Raw genomic sequence first — 15,804 nt, 5'->3', positions numbered from 1 at the left:
GCATCTGTCCTAGGTGTCTCGGATTTTTCTTTTTTTATCTCGTGGCTCTCCTCTGAGTGTTGGGACCATATCGCTAGTTCCTGTTTTACAGTAATTTGTTTTACCATCCTTTTCAGAACACTTTCTGGTCTGTGTCCACTGTTTTCTTAAGTTCAGCAGCCATGCCCTTCATTCCCATATAGCATTTCTTCGCATCAGACTGTTCCATCTTCATGATTGCCATCTCCAGTCTCTTGGAATCTGTTGGACATACAAAGTAGGTATTTCAATCATTTTCTCCTTTCAAGAAGTTTATTCTGATTCATAAATTGGCTTCGTCTTTTGAAGAGAAGCATTTTCTCAATATGCCTACTGATATTTTTCTTTTGGATTGCTCATTGTTAGAAACAGGATTATTTTTACCTAGTGTTGGCAAATATCACAGAAATTGTATGAGTTGTGTTCATATCTTTCTAGTTCCTCTGAAATCAGAAAGGAGAAGTTTATGCTTGCTGCACCTTTCCATTAAAACCAGTTGAAGGGAAGTTGAACCATCTCATGGTGACCCCATGTGTGTCAGAGTAGAGCCATCTCCATAGCATTTTCAGTGGCTGATTTTTCAGAATTAAATCACCAGTCCTTTGTTCCAAGGTGTCTCTGAGTAGACTTGAGCCACCACCCGTTCAGTTAGAAGCTGAACACATTAACTGTTTGCACCACCCAAGAACTCCAGCTTTCTTTTCCTGTTTCCGATGTCCATCCTCCAAGGAGAATGGGGAGAGATGCAGAGGGAAGGAGCAACAGTGTCAATGAACTTCTGCTTCGTGCTGAAGTTTGGGTGGTGGCAGAAATCACCCAGGGAGGGTCCTGTCTTTGCTGTGACAGCTGCTCTTCAGTTCCCATCTTGGTGTGACCTGTGCCACTTCAAGTGTATCCTAATAACACCTGAGAGATGTGGTTGGACTTCCAAACCCTCTTAATCATTGTATTTGACATTTAGACTATTCTTAGCATTGAAACAGTAATAATGGTGCAATAGACATCTTCATGGAAATACCTTTATGTTTTATTTAAATTAATTCATTATGATAGAGTTCTTTTACCTTGAATAAAAAAAAAAGTATGAGATTTTTATGGGTAAGGGTCATGGATTGAACTGTGTCCCCCAAAAATATGTGTCAACTTTGTTAAGCCATGATTTCCAGTATTCCATTTTGTGACTGATATAATTTTTCTGTGTGTTGTAAATCCTAATCCCTGCCTGTGGTTAATAAGGCAAGATTAGATTATGTTAAAGAGGATTAGTGCGGGATGTAACATCCTTGCTCAGGTCACATCCCTGATCCACTGTAAAGGGAGTTTCCCTGGGGTATGGCCTGCACCACCTTTTATCTTACAAGAGAAAAGGAAAAGAAAGCAAGCAGAGAGTGGGGGACCTCATACCACCAAGAAAGCAGCACTGGGAGCAGGGCTCATCCTTTGGACCTGGAGTTCCTGCACAGAGAAGCTCCTAGTCTAGGGGAAGATTGATGACAAGGACCTTACTCCATAGCTGACACAGAAAGCCTTCCCCTGGAGCTGACACCCTGAATTTGGACTTCTAGTCTATTAGACTGTGATAAAATAAATTTCTCTTTGTTAAATCCACCCACTTGTGGTATTTCTGTTATAGCAGCACTAGATGACTAAGACAGTCAGTGAAGGAATATTTTTATGATGCTAAGTTGTTTTATAAGTCTTACTTCCATTTACTCTGCCTGTAGTGATAAGTTAATAAGTAAACCAGTTTTACTCAAGTATTACTTTATTACAATACCCAATAATACTGAGTATTATAATACAAATAAATAGACATTGAGAACATATTTTTTAGAAGGAAAGGTGGGCAAACATTGTTTTATTTAACCAATATGTATTGGGGATGAATGCTGCACCCAGTACTGAGCTAAACCTTGAAGACACAGGGAGGTGGTGCCTGGTTGGAGAAAGACAAGGAGGAGAGGTCCCTGAGGTTGCACCTTAGCTATGAGGGCCTTGGAACTTCTCACGTTGTATACATAGATGTCAGTCACTTGGCCTGCAGGTGGCAATTGTGGATCTTTGCCCAGATGGCCCAGCTGTTCACAGTGCTTACTGCCCCAATGTAGTTGCTTTAGCACAAAAAAGTCCCCTGAATATAATTTTTAATTGAAGTAGAGCCATATCCAAATATGCTTGATTTTGCAGGCCAATTATACATTCTGTTTTGTGGACAAGATAAAGACTTTGTCAAAAACACTACTGAACATGTCCAGCCTTTTTCAGAGAAGCGGAAATGGCCAGATGCTTAACCAGTTCCAGGTGAGTGATGAATTGTTCTCGCTGTGGGTTGGTGGAGCTACCTGCAGTGTACACATGAGAAATCAGAGTGGTCCTTTAGAAAATTCTACAAAATCATATCTGGCATAAATGAGCTAGGATGAGCAAAGCACTTAGCATAGTGTTTTTCACATAGGAAATGCTACTGTGTTAATCTGGGTCCTCCAAGAAGCAAATGGCAAGGTGCTTTTACATGTGTAAGGATTTTACTATGGAAACACCTGCTAGAGAAAAAGAGGAGGGGGTGGGGAAGGCTGGGAGAGCTGTCAGACTGTGATATAAATGTGACCCTGAGTGAAGGAGAAACAAAGAACTTTGTAGGAAGCATCCTAGACCACCTTTCAGTTTAATGAATGTTGGGCTAGACTGCCATGGAGTCATTGACCTGATGTTAGCTATTAAAGGAGTACTGTGTCTCCTAGGAATGGGCCTGACTTGATATGCCTACTGTACCCTGACATTTGCTGGGGGGTAGCCTGTGGGAGGTATGGCCTCAGTACACAAGGGAATTGGATTTCAGGGAGGTGAATTTCTAAGCATCATACCTGGGCCTGCTGGATTATGTTCATTGTAGTTGAGGTCTTCAATGTTTATCCTCACTGCTTCCACAGGTATATAAATGTTAGCTATTTATTACCTATTATTATTCTTTAACCTGTTTGCTCATTGACTAATTTGTTAGTCCAGGGATGAGCAAGCTTTTTCTGTTACTGGCCACACAGCAAATATTTTAGGCTCTGATGAGGTCTCTGCTGCAACTACCCATAATTACATGCAATATAAGTGAAAAATTGAGTATGTACAAAGTACTATGAGAACATAAATAAGTTCCTAACCCTGTCTCAAGGAGCTCTAGTGGCACAATGGTTAAGCATTTGGCTGCTAACTGAAAGGTTGGCAGTTCAAACCCACCCAGTGGTTTTGCAGGAGAAAGACCTGGCGATCTGCTCCAATAAAGATTACAGCCCAGAAAACCATATGAGGTGGTTCTACTCTGTACCTGGGGTCGCTATGAGTGGAAATCAACTCCACAGCACCGAACAACAACTTTGTATCAAGTGTTAGGCAAAGTTTCCTGGAGAAGTTTATAGCTTATCTGAGTACTGTTTAATAAGTACATTACTAGTCATTTTAGAAATTAAAGTCACATATTCCATCACTTGAATGACTTTTTATCTTGCACAGTATAAAGTGTGTTAAGTTGTTACTCTATTTTTTAGCACTGGGATCAGGTTTAGTTTATGTCTTTATATTTGTAAGAGTCAAGAGACCTGAATTCGCTGCCCAGTTTTGCCACTAGAGTAGTTATCGCATTTTCCTAAGGCAATAGTAATTTCCAGATGGCAATGTTGTGGAGATTAAATGAGATAATCCATAATAAATTACCCAGTACATTGTCTGGCAAGTAGCTGATGCTCAGTGAAAGAAGATAAATAAGGTTCTCAAAAGTTAAAGGCAAGTTTCCTAATAGTCTTGTCATCCTGAGACAGCATTAGATACAAATGTCATATGTAATGAGGCAAATGTAAGAAATAAATGACTAAATACTGAAGGTGCTAGTTATTTGTCAGTTCCTTATCTGAAGCTTACCAAGTTAGAAGGTTGTGTGGTGAAAAGAAGTCATGGCAACATATAAATATTCTCTAATGAACTGACAAACTCCAAAATCAGTCCCTCCTTGTTTAATCCTGGGGTTCAGCCTCAGTGTGTCAACATTTTCCACTCTCAGTCTCTTCCTGATTGTTGGATGTTGTAAATATGTGGCAGTACAATCCAAATAAATGCACACCAATCACAAGCCAAAGATACCAAATTTCAGTAAGGCTATGACAATGATTTTAGAGAGCTTCCATAGAAAAATATTTGACGGATGAGGCAGAGTTAGAACCATTAACAATGAGATAAAAATCATGCAGATGAGGAAATAAAAGATGCTTCCAAAGAGAATGATTTGAATATGAAAGATTCAGAGCAGGTTTTGGGAAAATGATGAAACCCTTCTTCAGAGTTTTTGCAATTATGACCCCTTCTTTATAGCTAGGCTGTGGAAAATGTAATGTGAAGCAAAGGATGTTATGTAATATCAACATATAGCTTCATTAGGACAGTCTGCCAAAAAGTCAATACTTGGTTCTTTTTTTTTCAGTATTGGTGTAAATTCTAAGTACAACTTAAGATATTATAATTGTTATTTTTTTTTCCAAGAAAAAGTCCTACAAATTTTGCCCCACAATTTATTGTGATGTTTTAAGTGGATTTATTTTATGTGCCCTTTTTTCTGTAGTGAAACTTTGGATAACTACAAAATATTCGGTAAGAGGAAATGATGTAATTCTTAAAAAAAAAAAAAAAAACTATATTATTTGCTTTTAGGAAGCCCTGAGAAACAAATTTATAAGAAACTTTGTAGAAAACCAGTTGCACATTGATGTAGACACACTGACTGAGAAGCTCCGGACTTACGGTAAGCATGCTGGTGGGTATGCTATGGTTCATCTACCTAGTGGCTCTGACACTAGGGCCCTAAAATGTTGGCCACTAAGTTGCTGGTGACACTGACAAATCACTTTCCTCTCCCAGTTTCTGGTTTCTTATCTCTAAAATGATGGGCTTAACTAAATCAGCTCTAAGGACTTTCATACCTGAAATTTTCTGATTTGCTGATCCAGGGTTTGAACAGTAAAGAACCTAGTTACTAAAGAAAACCTTCTGATTCAAATTCAAGAATTGTGAGTTACAAAGCAAGTTTACAAAAGAAATACTGTTATTGAGTTAATAGCAAATTGAAAACAGTTACATTGATTTTAAAATGTGGATCTCAGATGAAAATCTATCAATCTACAGACATTTCTTGAATCACTGGAATTTCTTAATTCATGAATCATTTAGGTATTTGACAAACACTTACAGGACACAGGAAGCCAGGTTCTGGGCAAGGGTGTGGAGAGAGGGGCACGCAAGCCGGGGTTCCTGTTCTTGCTGCAGAGTCCAGCGTGGAAGATGAGCACACTCAGAAGCAGTGACAGTTTGGGGAGGTGAGGGTTCTGTCAGGAGCAGACAGAGATGCTCTAAGGAGTCTTCCTGGGCTGGAAGGGAGCCATGAATAAAGAAAGGCTTGCCTGAGAGGGAAATCACTGAGCTCATTCCTGGAAACTACTGAGGGGAAGGTATCAGGTTACTTTAGGTCACTGTCACAGCCTGTTCAGAGAAAAGAGGCTAGGATTTGCCTGGAGCATAGGTTGAGAGGAAGTGACCAAAATACAAACATTTGTTATGGAGTTGATTCCAACTTATGCTGACCCCATGTGTGTCAGAGTAGAGCTGTGCTCCATAGGGTTTTCAATGGCTGATTTATCAGAACTAGATTGCCAGGCCTTTCTTCCAAGATGTCTGGGCACAGACCTGAACCGTTAACCCTTCAGTTAGCGGATGAGCGCGTTAACCATTTTCAGCACATAGTGGAAGAAAAGGCATTTTATTAAGCACAACAGCTCACTTTTCAATAAAAAATATTGTGTTTAAGGTGAAAGTTTACACAGCAAATTAGGCTCCTATTTAATAATTTCTGCACAAATTATTCGGTGATATTGTCTACAGTTCTCACCAATGTGTCATCATTCTCATTCGTTCTGTTCTGGTTGTACCATTTCCAGTACTCTAGTTACTGCCCCCTTGCCTTATCATCTTTGCTTTACAGGAATTTTTGACCATTTAATCTCTGATAGGTGGTTTTTTAAAGGAACTCATTACTCACAGTTGATAACCTTTATTTTGTGAGCCAATCTGTTGTTTAGCTAAAAGGTGACCTCAGGAAATAATTTCAGTTCAAGGTTTACAAAGTATTTCAGGGCAATTGTCTCAAGAAGTCCTCTAGTCTCAGCTGATCCAGTAAGTCTGGACTTTTTAAGAATTTAAATTCTGTTCCACATTATTCTCCTATTCCATCAGAATCCATTATTGTGGTCCTCATCTAAACAGTGGGTAGAAGTAGCCAGGTACCGTCTAGTTCTCCTGGTCTCAGGGTAGACTATTAGTCCTGTAGACGGCTTTCTTTTCTAAGCCCTCAGTTTCCTCTTTCTCTTTGTTCCAGGTGAATAGAGATCAATAGTTGTATCTTAGATGGTCATCCATAAGCTTTTAAGACCCCAGACACTGCTCACCACACTGGGATAAAGAACATATACTTTATGAACTATATTATGCCAAGGTCCTAAGCCTCCAAATCCAGAAAACCTATCTTGTGAGGTATTTGGCTGTGTATAAGAAGTATCTGTAACTGTTCTTTATGCGGCTTATTATATATATGGATATACACGCATGCACACACATACCTGTATGTACATATGCCTATAAAACCCAGTGCCGTCGAGTCGATTCTGACTCATAGCGACCCTATAGGACAGAGTAGAACTGCCCCATAGAGTTTCCAAGGAGCGCCTGGCGGATTCGAACTGCTGACCCTTTGGTTAGCAGCCGTAGCACTTAACCACTACACCACCAGGGTTTCCAATATGCCTATAGATACATCTATCTGTTTCCACATATGTACCCACATATTCATACTCATACATATATTAGCCTATATACATATTTGTGTAACCACACACATATTTTTGGTTGTTGCTGCTAAATTATATTTGTCATATCCTTTACCAAAACATCCTTTTCTCTTGTGCAGTTCTTAGTGACATCCTTTACCTTGGTCAGGCTGTGTGCACTTCACCCACATTCAATACTATCTTTCCCATCATCAAAATGAATGAGTGTCTACTACTTCCAGACTGCTTCCCCCACTACCTCCCTCCACCCATCCCTGGTAACTGCCAATGAGTGTTGTTCTCTGTATGTATGCTTAGTCTTGTCTTCTTATAAAAGTGTGATCATACAATATTTGTCATTTTGTGATTGGCTTATTTCATTCAGCATAATGTCTTTCAGATTCATCCATATTATAAGATGTTTTGAGGACTCATCATTATTCTTTATGGCTGCATAGTATTCCATTGTATGTATGTAAGACACTTTGATTATCCATTCATCTGTTGGTGGAGACTTAAGGTGGTTTCCATGTTTTTGCTATTGTAAATAATGCTGCAATGAACATAGATGTGCGTATGTCTATTTGTGACACTGCTATTGGAGATTTAGGGTAAATACTTAGAAGTGGGATTGCTACATTATAAGATATTTCTATTTCTAGCTTTTTGAGGAAGTGTCATACTGCTTTCCATACTAGTTGTACCATTTTACAATCCCACCAGCAGTGGTATTATAAATCTCCTCACAACCTTGCCAGCATTTGTTTTCTGTTTTTTTGATCAGTGCCATTTCTGCAGGGTGAGATGGTTTTTCATTGTAGTTTTGATTTGCATCTCTCGAATGGCTAATGATCACGAGATTCTTTTCATGTGTTTGTTGGCCACCTAAATGACCTCTTTGGTGAAGTGTCTGCTCATGTCTTTTGCCCATTTTTTAAATTGAATTGCCTTTTTGTTGTTGAGTTCTTTAAATTTTCTATGTATTTTAGAGATTGGACCCTTGTCAGATATGCCATTCCTGAAGATTTTTTCCCAGTCTGTAGGTTGTCTTATTAATCTTTTGATAGTCTTCTGTTGAGCATAAGAATTTAATTTTGAGGAGGTCCCAATTTCTAACTTGTCTTCTGTTGTTAATTCACTCGTAGTTATGCTTGATAATCTATTTTCGAAAAAAAAAAAAAAGTTTCCATAATTTTATCCTTTTGTTATCTTCCAGGAACCTTATAATTTTAGCTTTAACTTTTAGGTCTTTGATCCTTTTTGAGTTAGTTTTTGTGTATATATGGATTCTGTTTCATTTTTCTGCATATGGACATCCAGTTTTGCCAACCCAGTTTGTTAAAGAGATCAGCTTTCCATAGATGGACAGATTTATTTCTGGGTTTTCAATTCTATTCCACTGGTCTACGTGCCTCTTATTGAACCAGTACCAGGCCATTTTGATTACTGTGGCTGTATAGTATGTTTTCAGGTCAGGAATTGTGAGGCCTCCTACTTTGTTGTTCTTCTTCAGTAGTGCTTTGGTGATTTGGGGCCTTTTTCCTTCTGTATAAAGTTGATGATTAGTTTTTCGATTTCAGTAAAGAATGTTGTTGGAATTTAGATTGGGATTGCATTGTATCTATAGATTATTCAGATAGTATTAATATTTTTACAGTGTTATCTCTTCCAATCCATAAGCATGGAATGTTCTTTCATTCATGTAGGCCTCTTTTACTTTCCTGCAGTAGTGCTTTGTAGTCTTCATTGTTTAGGTCTTTCACATCCCTGGTTAGGTTTACTTCTAGGTATTTTATCATTGGGGGTTATTGTAAATGGCGTTGTTTTCTTGATTTCCTTTTTCGGAGTTCTCTTTGTTAGTATAAAGGAACCCAGCTGATTTTTGTGTGTTGATCTTGTACCCTGCCACAATAGTTCACTTTTTTGAAACATTTGCTATTTTGAAAAGATTAATACTATTTTAAATTAATTTTTACTACCCTAAATCTATAAATATTTTTTCCAGGTAATGAAAATATGGTTTTAAAAATGTAAGTAATTCAGTTCAAAACATTGTTGAGAGCCAAAAACACTTTAAAATAGGTTTTTCCACATATCAACTTCCATATATAAAATTAAGGAAAACAATTGCAACAGAACTTCAGACCCTGAACTTTTCCTACAAGTGTATCTGAACCCAGAGCACGGAGTTCCCATGGAATTTTAAGACTGATGAAATGCGATTCCTCCCTTCTTCTTGCTCCTACCCCAAAGTTGGTGACTGGAGTTCCCCTCATCAGTGGTGAGAATAGTGACGATGGGTTCACCGTGAAGTCAGATGTTCTCTACTGCACAGGTGTGATGGTGGTTTAACTGGCTAGATACAAATCTCCTTCTGAAGCTTTCTAATTAAAGAATTAGCTCACCTTACTACGTGTACCCTTTTTAAAATTTAAACCCGTTTCATATATTTTCTTCGTCTTATAACCAGTAGGATGAAAACACTGAGGTGACAGTACTATTTGAAGTTCTATTGTTGCAATTCCTAAGAACATTTATCCAACAATACTGTTGTTTTTATTCATTATTTTACTTTTAAAAATAACTTTTTGCTTATTACAAACCAAAGATATAGCTGGTGAAGAAACAGTGGAAAATACAAACAAGCTAGTAAAAAAAAAATCCCTCCATAATCTCATCATCACCGATAGGTCTTGTAAAATGGGTTTGCAAGATGGGTTTATACACTTATATGAACATAAGTTTATGCATTTTCATAAGAATGGATCATACCTCTATCAGTTTCTGTCTTGTTTGTAAAAAAATAACTCCCTTACAAAGGCTTTTCACATCATTCAATGTTGACTCTATTACCAGGAAAGAGTCCCCCTGCCCCAACCCTTTTTCCATTTCCACTCCCTAGTGTGGATTATTTTAAACTTATTTAGCTGCTCCTTCTGGATTGGTCATTGTATCTTTAAAGAATGTGATCATCCTAGTATTTCTTGATGCATTAATTTTAGGAATTATCAAATGGCTTCCTGTCATGAAAGACGAAGATTTAGTTCTCTGGAACAACATCATTTTCCCTGCCCCATTACTCCCCACTATAGTTATGTAACTAGTTTGGTTAAGCCATAAAACATGATGACTAGATAAATGCTGTTCATTGCACAGCCAGGTGGTGTGTTGTAATAAAATCTCTGTTCATTATAATATTTCTCTTTTCCTAGAGTTTCATATTCTCTCGTTTTTACATGTAACACTCATTATCCACCTCCAGCCTCCAATGCACCAACATGTCTTCTTTGCTGTTGAGTCTTTTTGTTTCTGTGGACACACCTCTAGGGCCATCCAGTCATGCTCCGATCTAGGTGACTGACCCAACTGTTTTCCTAGGAATTCTCTTCTTTGCTCTTTGAAGCTGGAACCATGTATGGCCTCCCTATTTTTGTTTTATGACCATATTTTGCTGGTTTGTTTCATAAAAGTTGTCTTGAAAAACAGTGCATGAGAGAAAAATTTCCTGAGTAATTTTACTCAGTAAATTCTTTTTAATAATCTGGAGAATATATAGAAATATCCCCTATTTTATTCCTGATAATTTTGTTCTCTCTCTATTTCTCTTTGATTAGTCTTATCAGAGAGTTATCAGTTTTATTAGCCTTTCCCAGGAACCAGTGTTTGGTTTTATTGATTCTTTCTGCTATATGTTTGTCTATTTGTTTTTATTTAATTGATTTCTCCTCTTTATGGTTCCATCCTTTTACTCTTTGTTTTAAATCACTGTTACTTTTGTAACTTCTTGAGATAGATACTTAGATCATTGATTTGTAACATTTTCTTATTTTCCAATGTATGTATGCATGTACATGTGTATATATGTATATGTATATATATACGTATATATACACATACACATACAAACATATATATTCATGGATATACGTTCTCTTCTGAGCATTGCCTTAACTGCATATCACAAGTTTTGATATGTTTCATTATCATTCAATTAAAATATTTGGTAATATCTATTGTAATTTCTTTTTTGGCCCTTGGGTTATTTTGAAGGTTTTAGCTTAATTTTTAAATATTTGAGATTTTCTTTTGATTGTTTTGTTGCTGATTTCTAGCTTTATTTCACAGTTGTCAGAAATGTACTCTGTCAATATGATTTCAATTTATTTGAAATTTGTTTAGACTTGCTTAATGCCCCTACACAGGGCCAATTTTCATTCCTACCTACAATGGTCCTGTGATTGTTGGATGTAGTCATCTGTATCCTTACTGATTTTTTTTATCTGCTTATTTCATCAGTTATTAAGAGAAGTGTGTTAAAATTTTCCATTGTGGTTGTAGATTTGTCTAGTCTCCTTGTAGTTCTGATGTTTTAGGTTTTATGTTTTTTGAAGCTGTATGTTACTTTATCTGTTTAAATTTCTTTTTCTTTGGTCAGTTTTACTATATGACTCATCTAAGTATGGTTTTCTTTATGAGTATTCTGTTTTAGTTTTGTAGCACTTATTAAATCAAGGACTTGATATCTTACATTTTGGGAAAGTAGTAGTAGAATATTTGCTTTCTATGTGGGAGACTCAGGTTCAATTCCCAGCCACTGTACCTCAAGTGCAGCCATCTGCGGGTGAAGACTTGTGTGTTGCTATAATGCTGAACAGCTTTCAGTGGAGCTTCCAGACTGAGACAGTTGGGGAAGAAAGGCCTGGAAATCTACACCTGAAAAATAAGCCAATGAAAATCCTATATATCACAACAGTCTAATCCCATTGTGCATGGGGTCACCATGAGTTGGGCGCCAATTTGATGGCAGCTAACAACGACAATTGACAATTATATCTTGAAATATTGATTCTGAAAATTATTCTCTGTAAGTTCAATTAAACATGATTAAAAATTCTCACTGTGTCCAATAGCCTTTTATAGTCTTCTTCTTCTTCCTTTTTTTTTTTTTTAGCCTATTTTTTTCTCTCTGCTTTTTTTTTTTTTTCAGTTTGGAAATTTGGGGGGATTTTTTTCTTATTGATTTTCAAATTCACTAATTCTCCCTTCAGCCAGGTCTAATCTGCATTCAAACCCACCAACTGAGTTCTTCATTTCAGTTATTGCATTTTTCATTCTACAGTAATTCGGCTTTTTTTTTTTTATAGTTTTCATTTCTCTGTTGAATGTTCTTCTATTTTCATCTAATTTACCAACACATTAATCACAGTTTTGAAGTGCATGTTGATAACTATAATATTTGATCTTTTTCTGTTATCTATTTTTCTCTTGCTTTTTGTTTATTTTGTCTTGTTTCTGGAAATATGGAGCAATTTTTCAGCGAATATTAGTTATAGTGTATGAAAATTTACAGAAATAAATTTGAGTCCATTGATGGTATTACCTTCCTCCAGGTAATGTTATTTTCATACTTCTGGAAAGTAGCTATGGTGGGGCCACAGTCCCTTAATCCAGTAACGGCTTGAACAATCACCAGAGCAGGACTTTCATCTTACCAGAGAAGTTTTCATCTTCTCTCTATCATTGAGGAGTAGGGATGTTCCATTGGGGAGGGGTCAAAAACTAAAAAACTGGGTGTTTATTAGGACACTTTTTCCTTGGTAGGCTGTGAACTGACAGCCTGCTAGAGGCTCAGCTTCTCAGTTTTTGTTATTGTTGTTGCTAACTACTGTCAAGTCAGCCCCTGACTCATGCTGACCCCATGCACAATGGAATAAAACACTGCCTGGTCCTGCAGCATTCCTATGACTGGTTGCAGATTGAATTGTTCTGACCCAGAGTTTTCACTGCTGGCTGATTTTGGAAATAGATCACCATTTCTTCCTAGTTTGTCTTAGTCTGGAAACTCCACTGAAGCCTGTTTAGCATCATAGCAACATGCAAGTCTCCAATGACAGACAGATGGTGGCTGTGCATGAGGTGTACTGGCCTAAAATTGAACCTGGGTCTCCCACATGGAAGGAAAGAATTCTTTTGGGTACCATATTTTTTTTTATATCATGCTTTCTTTGGTTGCTTTTTCTCTTGGATTTTAGATCCTCTGAAGTCTTTGCTGCCTTAGCAGATTTCTGAAAACTTCAAAAAGATTTTTTTTTTAAACCATCTGTTTTGGATTGAATTGTGTTCCCCTCAAATATGTGTTGTAAATGCTAACCTCTATGCCTATTTGGAAATGGGTTGTCTTTGTTATGTTAATGAGACAGGATTAGTTGTTGGTAAGCTTTAAGTCAATCTCGTTTGAGATATAAAAGAGATTAAACAAGTCAGCAGAGGAAAGATGGGGAGGAGAGAAGAGAAGCCACGTGAAGATCACCAGGGAGCCAAGGAATAAGGACCTTCCCTCAGAGGCAACAGAAAGAATGCTTTCCCCTAGAGCCAGCACCCTGAATTTGGACTTCTAGCCTCCTAAACTGTGAGAAATAAATTTCTGTTTGTTAAAGTCATGCACTTGTGGTGTTTTGTTATAGTAGTACTAGATAACTAAGATATATATGTGTGTGTATATATATGTGTATATATATATCACAATGTATATATTGGAATATATATGTATATATTGGAATATGAATATATACATATATATATACATATAAAAAATATATATATAAAAATCAGAAACCCTGGTGGCGTAGTGGTTAAGAGCTAGGGCTGCTAACCAAAAGGTCAGCAGTTTGAATCCACCAGACACTCCTTGGAAACGCTATAGGGCAGTTCTACTCTGTCCTATAGGGTCGCTATGAGTCGGAATTGACTCGATGGCAACGGGTTTGGTTTTTCATATATCTGTATATAGAATATATATAGATATCTATCTATCCATCTATCATCTATCTGTCTATCTAAAACCAAAACCAAACCTGTTGCCATTGAGTCAATCCTATTCATAGCAACCCTATAAGACAGTAAAACTGCCCCTTAGGGTTTTGAAGGAGTGGCCTGTAGATTGTAACAGGCAAGCTCTTAGCCACTGCACCACAAGGGCTTATATGTATAAAATCTCCCAATTATATGAACAATTCAGCTCCTCAAGACCTTTTTTAGAGCAGCTTTGTTTCTGCCCCTAGAAGATAATTAAAGCCACATTTTACTGAGGCCAAGTCACTCCTTATTGAATTTAACTTCTAGAATTATATTGTTAGTTTGTCTAACCAAACTTATTAGACAAGTTTGTAGAGCAGCATATTCCAAATAATAAATGGTTAGCAATATACAAATGTCCCCGTTTTCCCCGTCCTATAAAATTTAACACTCTCCAAATCTTTACAAAAATAAAGTCCCCCATAATTCACATTGTAAATTTTGGTCTCCCATATTCTACTTGTTCTGTTTAGTTTTATCCAGAGGAATGAAATTAAGATAATTAGTTGGAATCCAACTCTCATCTTTAGCAATTACAAATATGACAATAGCATTCAGTAAGTACTTGTGATAATATCAGGTTATGTACACACACACACACAACTTTATTAACGCAGAACAACCCCATAGGTAATTTTGCTTTTCTCACTTTACAGATGAGGAAATTGAAACTTGGAGAGATTAAATAACTTTCCACCCTCACATGCTTCCTTTGGCAGTCAAGGCAGGGAATGGTGTCACTCCTACACCTCCCAAATTGGGCAAATCCACCTGGGTCTCTCATGTGTCATGCTTTTTGATGGAGCCCTGGTGGTGCATTAGTTAAGAGCTACAGGTGCTAACCAAAAGGTCAGCAGTTCGAATCCACCGGGCACTCCTTGGAAACCAAATGGGGCAGTTCTATTCTGTCCTGTAGTGCCACTATGAGTTAGAATCAATTTGATGGCAATGGGGTTTTTTTTTTTTTTTTTGGTTTATACACATACATACATATATATGTATATATGTATATGTGTGTATATATATATATATTCTTCTCACTGAACTGATCAGAGGAATTTGTTTTCTTCTGTGAATTCAGCTGGAGCTATCTTCACTTAACTAAAAGAAACAAAAAAAACCAAACCCCTTGATTCTGACTCATAGCAACCCTATAGGACAGTGTAGAACTGCCCCATAGGGTTTCCAAGGAGTGGCTGGTGGACTCAAACTGCCAACTTTTTGGTTAGCAGCTGAGCTCTTAACTACTGAGCCACCACTTAACTAGGGGTGACCAAAAGGTGAATTAAGGTGGTGTTTCTATGAGAATGTGTGTATATTCCAATGGTAATAGTTTATTGGTCTACAGTTTAATAATTTACTAAATGGCCTCTTTTTTCTTTTGAGCGTCACAAAACTCCTACTTGGGAGATAGACACAGGGATTATTATTATTTCTAAAATAGAGATGATGAAGCCGAGGCTTAGAGAGTGACTCTTTCAGGACCCTACAATAATTGATGGAACCAGGAAACCAAATCTTGGACTCCAGATTGTATAGTCTTTCTACTTTGTGTTAGGTAGAACTGTGTGAAATTGTGGCTCTTTTTGTTTTTTATACACGTTAAATAGCATTTTCATACTGTTCCACTGAATATAAGCACAGCCTGCAGTAGCTTTAAGAGGGTGGTCTCCAAAGCTAGAAGACCTGTGTTTGAATCATGGTTTTGAAACTCTGTTGATGTTAGCTGCCACTGAGCCTGCCCTCAACTCATAGCAATCCCGTGCACAATGAAATGAAAAGCTGCCCAGTCCTGCGCCATCCACACGATCAGTTGTAGATCAGATTGTGATCCACAGGGTTTGCACTGGCTGATTTTTTGGAAGTAAATTGTCAGACCTTTCTTCCTTGTTTCTCCTAGTCTGGAAGCTTCACTGAAAACTTTCAGCATCATAGCAACGTGCAAACCTCAACTGACAGACAGGTGTTGGTCACACATGAGGTACGCTGGCCAGGAATTGAACCTAGGTCTCCCGCATGGAAAATTCTACCACTGAACCACTACTACCCCCTGGCTTTGAACTTTACTAGTTAC

At 37.4% G+C, this 15,804-nt stretch overlaps 1 protein-coding gene across 1 annotated transcript in view; it reads left to right on the top strand.

Moving 5' to 3' along the window:
- Positions 1-15,804, top strand: part of ABCA13 (ATP binding cassette subfamily A member 13) — a 570,776-nt gene that overhangs the window by 210,707 nt on the left and 344,265 nt on the right. The window contains 2 exon segments of the mRNA XM_049894281.1: positions 2,206-2,319; positions 4,711-4,801. Coding sequence (XP_049750238.1) covers positions 2,206-2,319; positions 4,711-4,801 — 205 coding nt within the window.

The sequence above is a fragment of the Elephas maximus genome, chromosome 8 (genome assembly GCF_024166365.1).
Source record: "Elephas maximus indicus isolate mEleMax1 chromosome 8, mEleMax1 primary haplotype, whole genome shotgun sequence".
Taxonomy (NCBI): Eukaryota; Metazoa; Chordata; class Mammalia; order Proboscidea; family Elephantidae; genus Elephas; species Elephas maximus.
The sequence above is the reverse complement of the archived record's forward strand: the minus strand, read 5'-3'. Positions and strand labels throughout refer to the sequence as shown.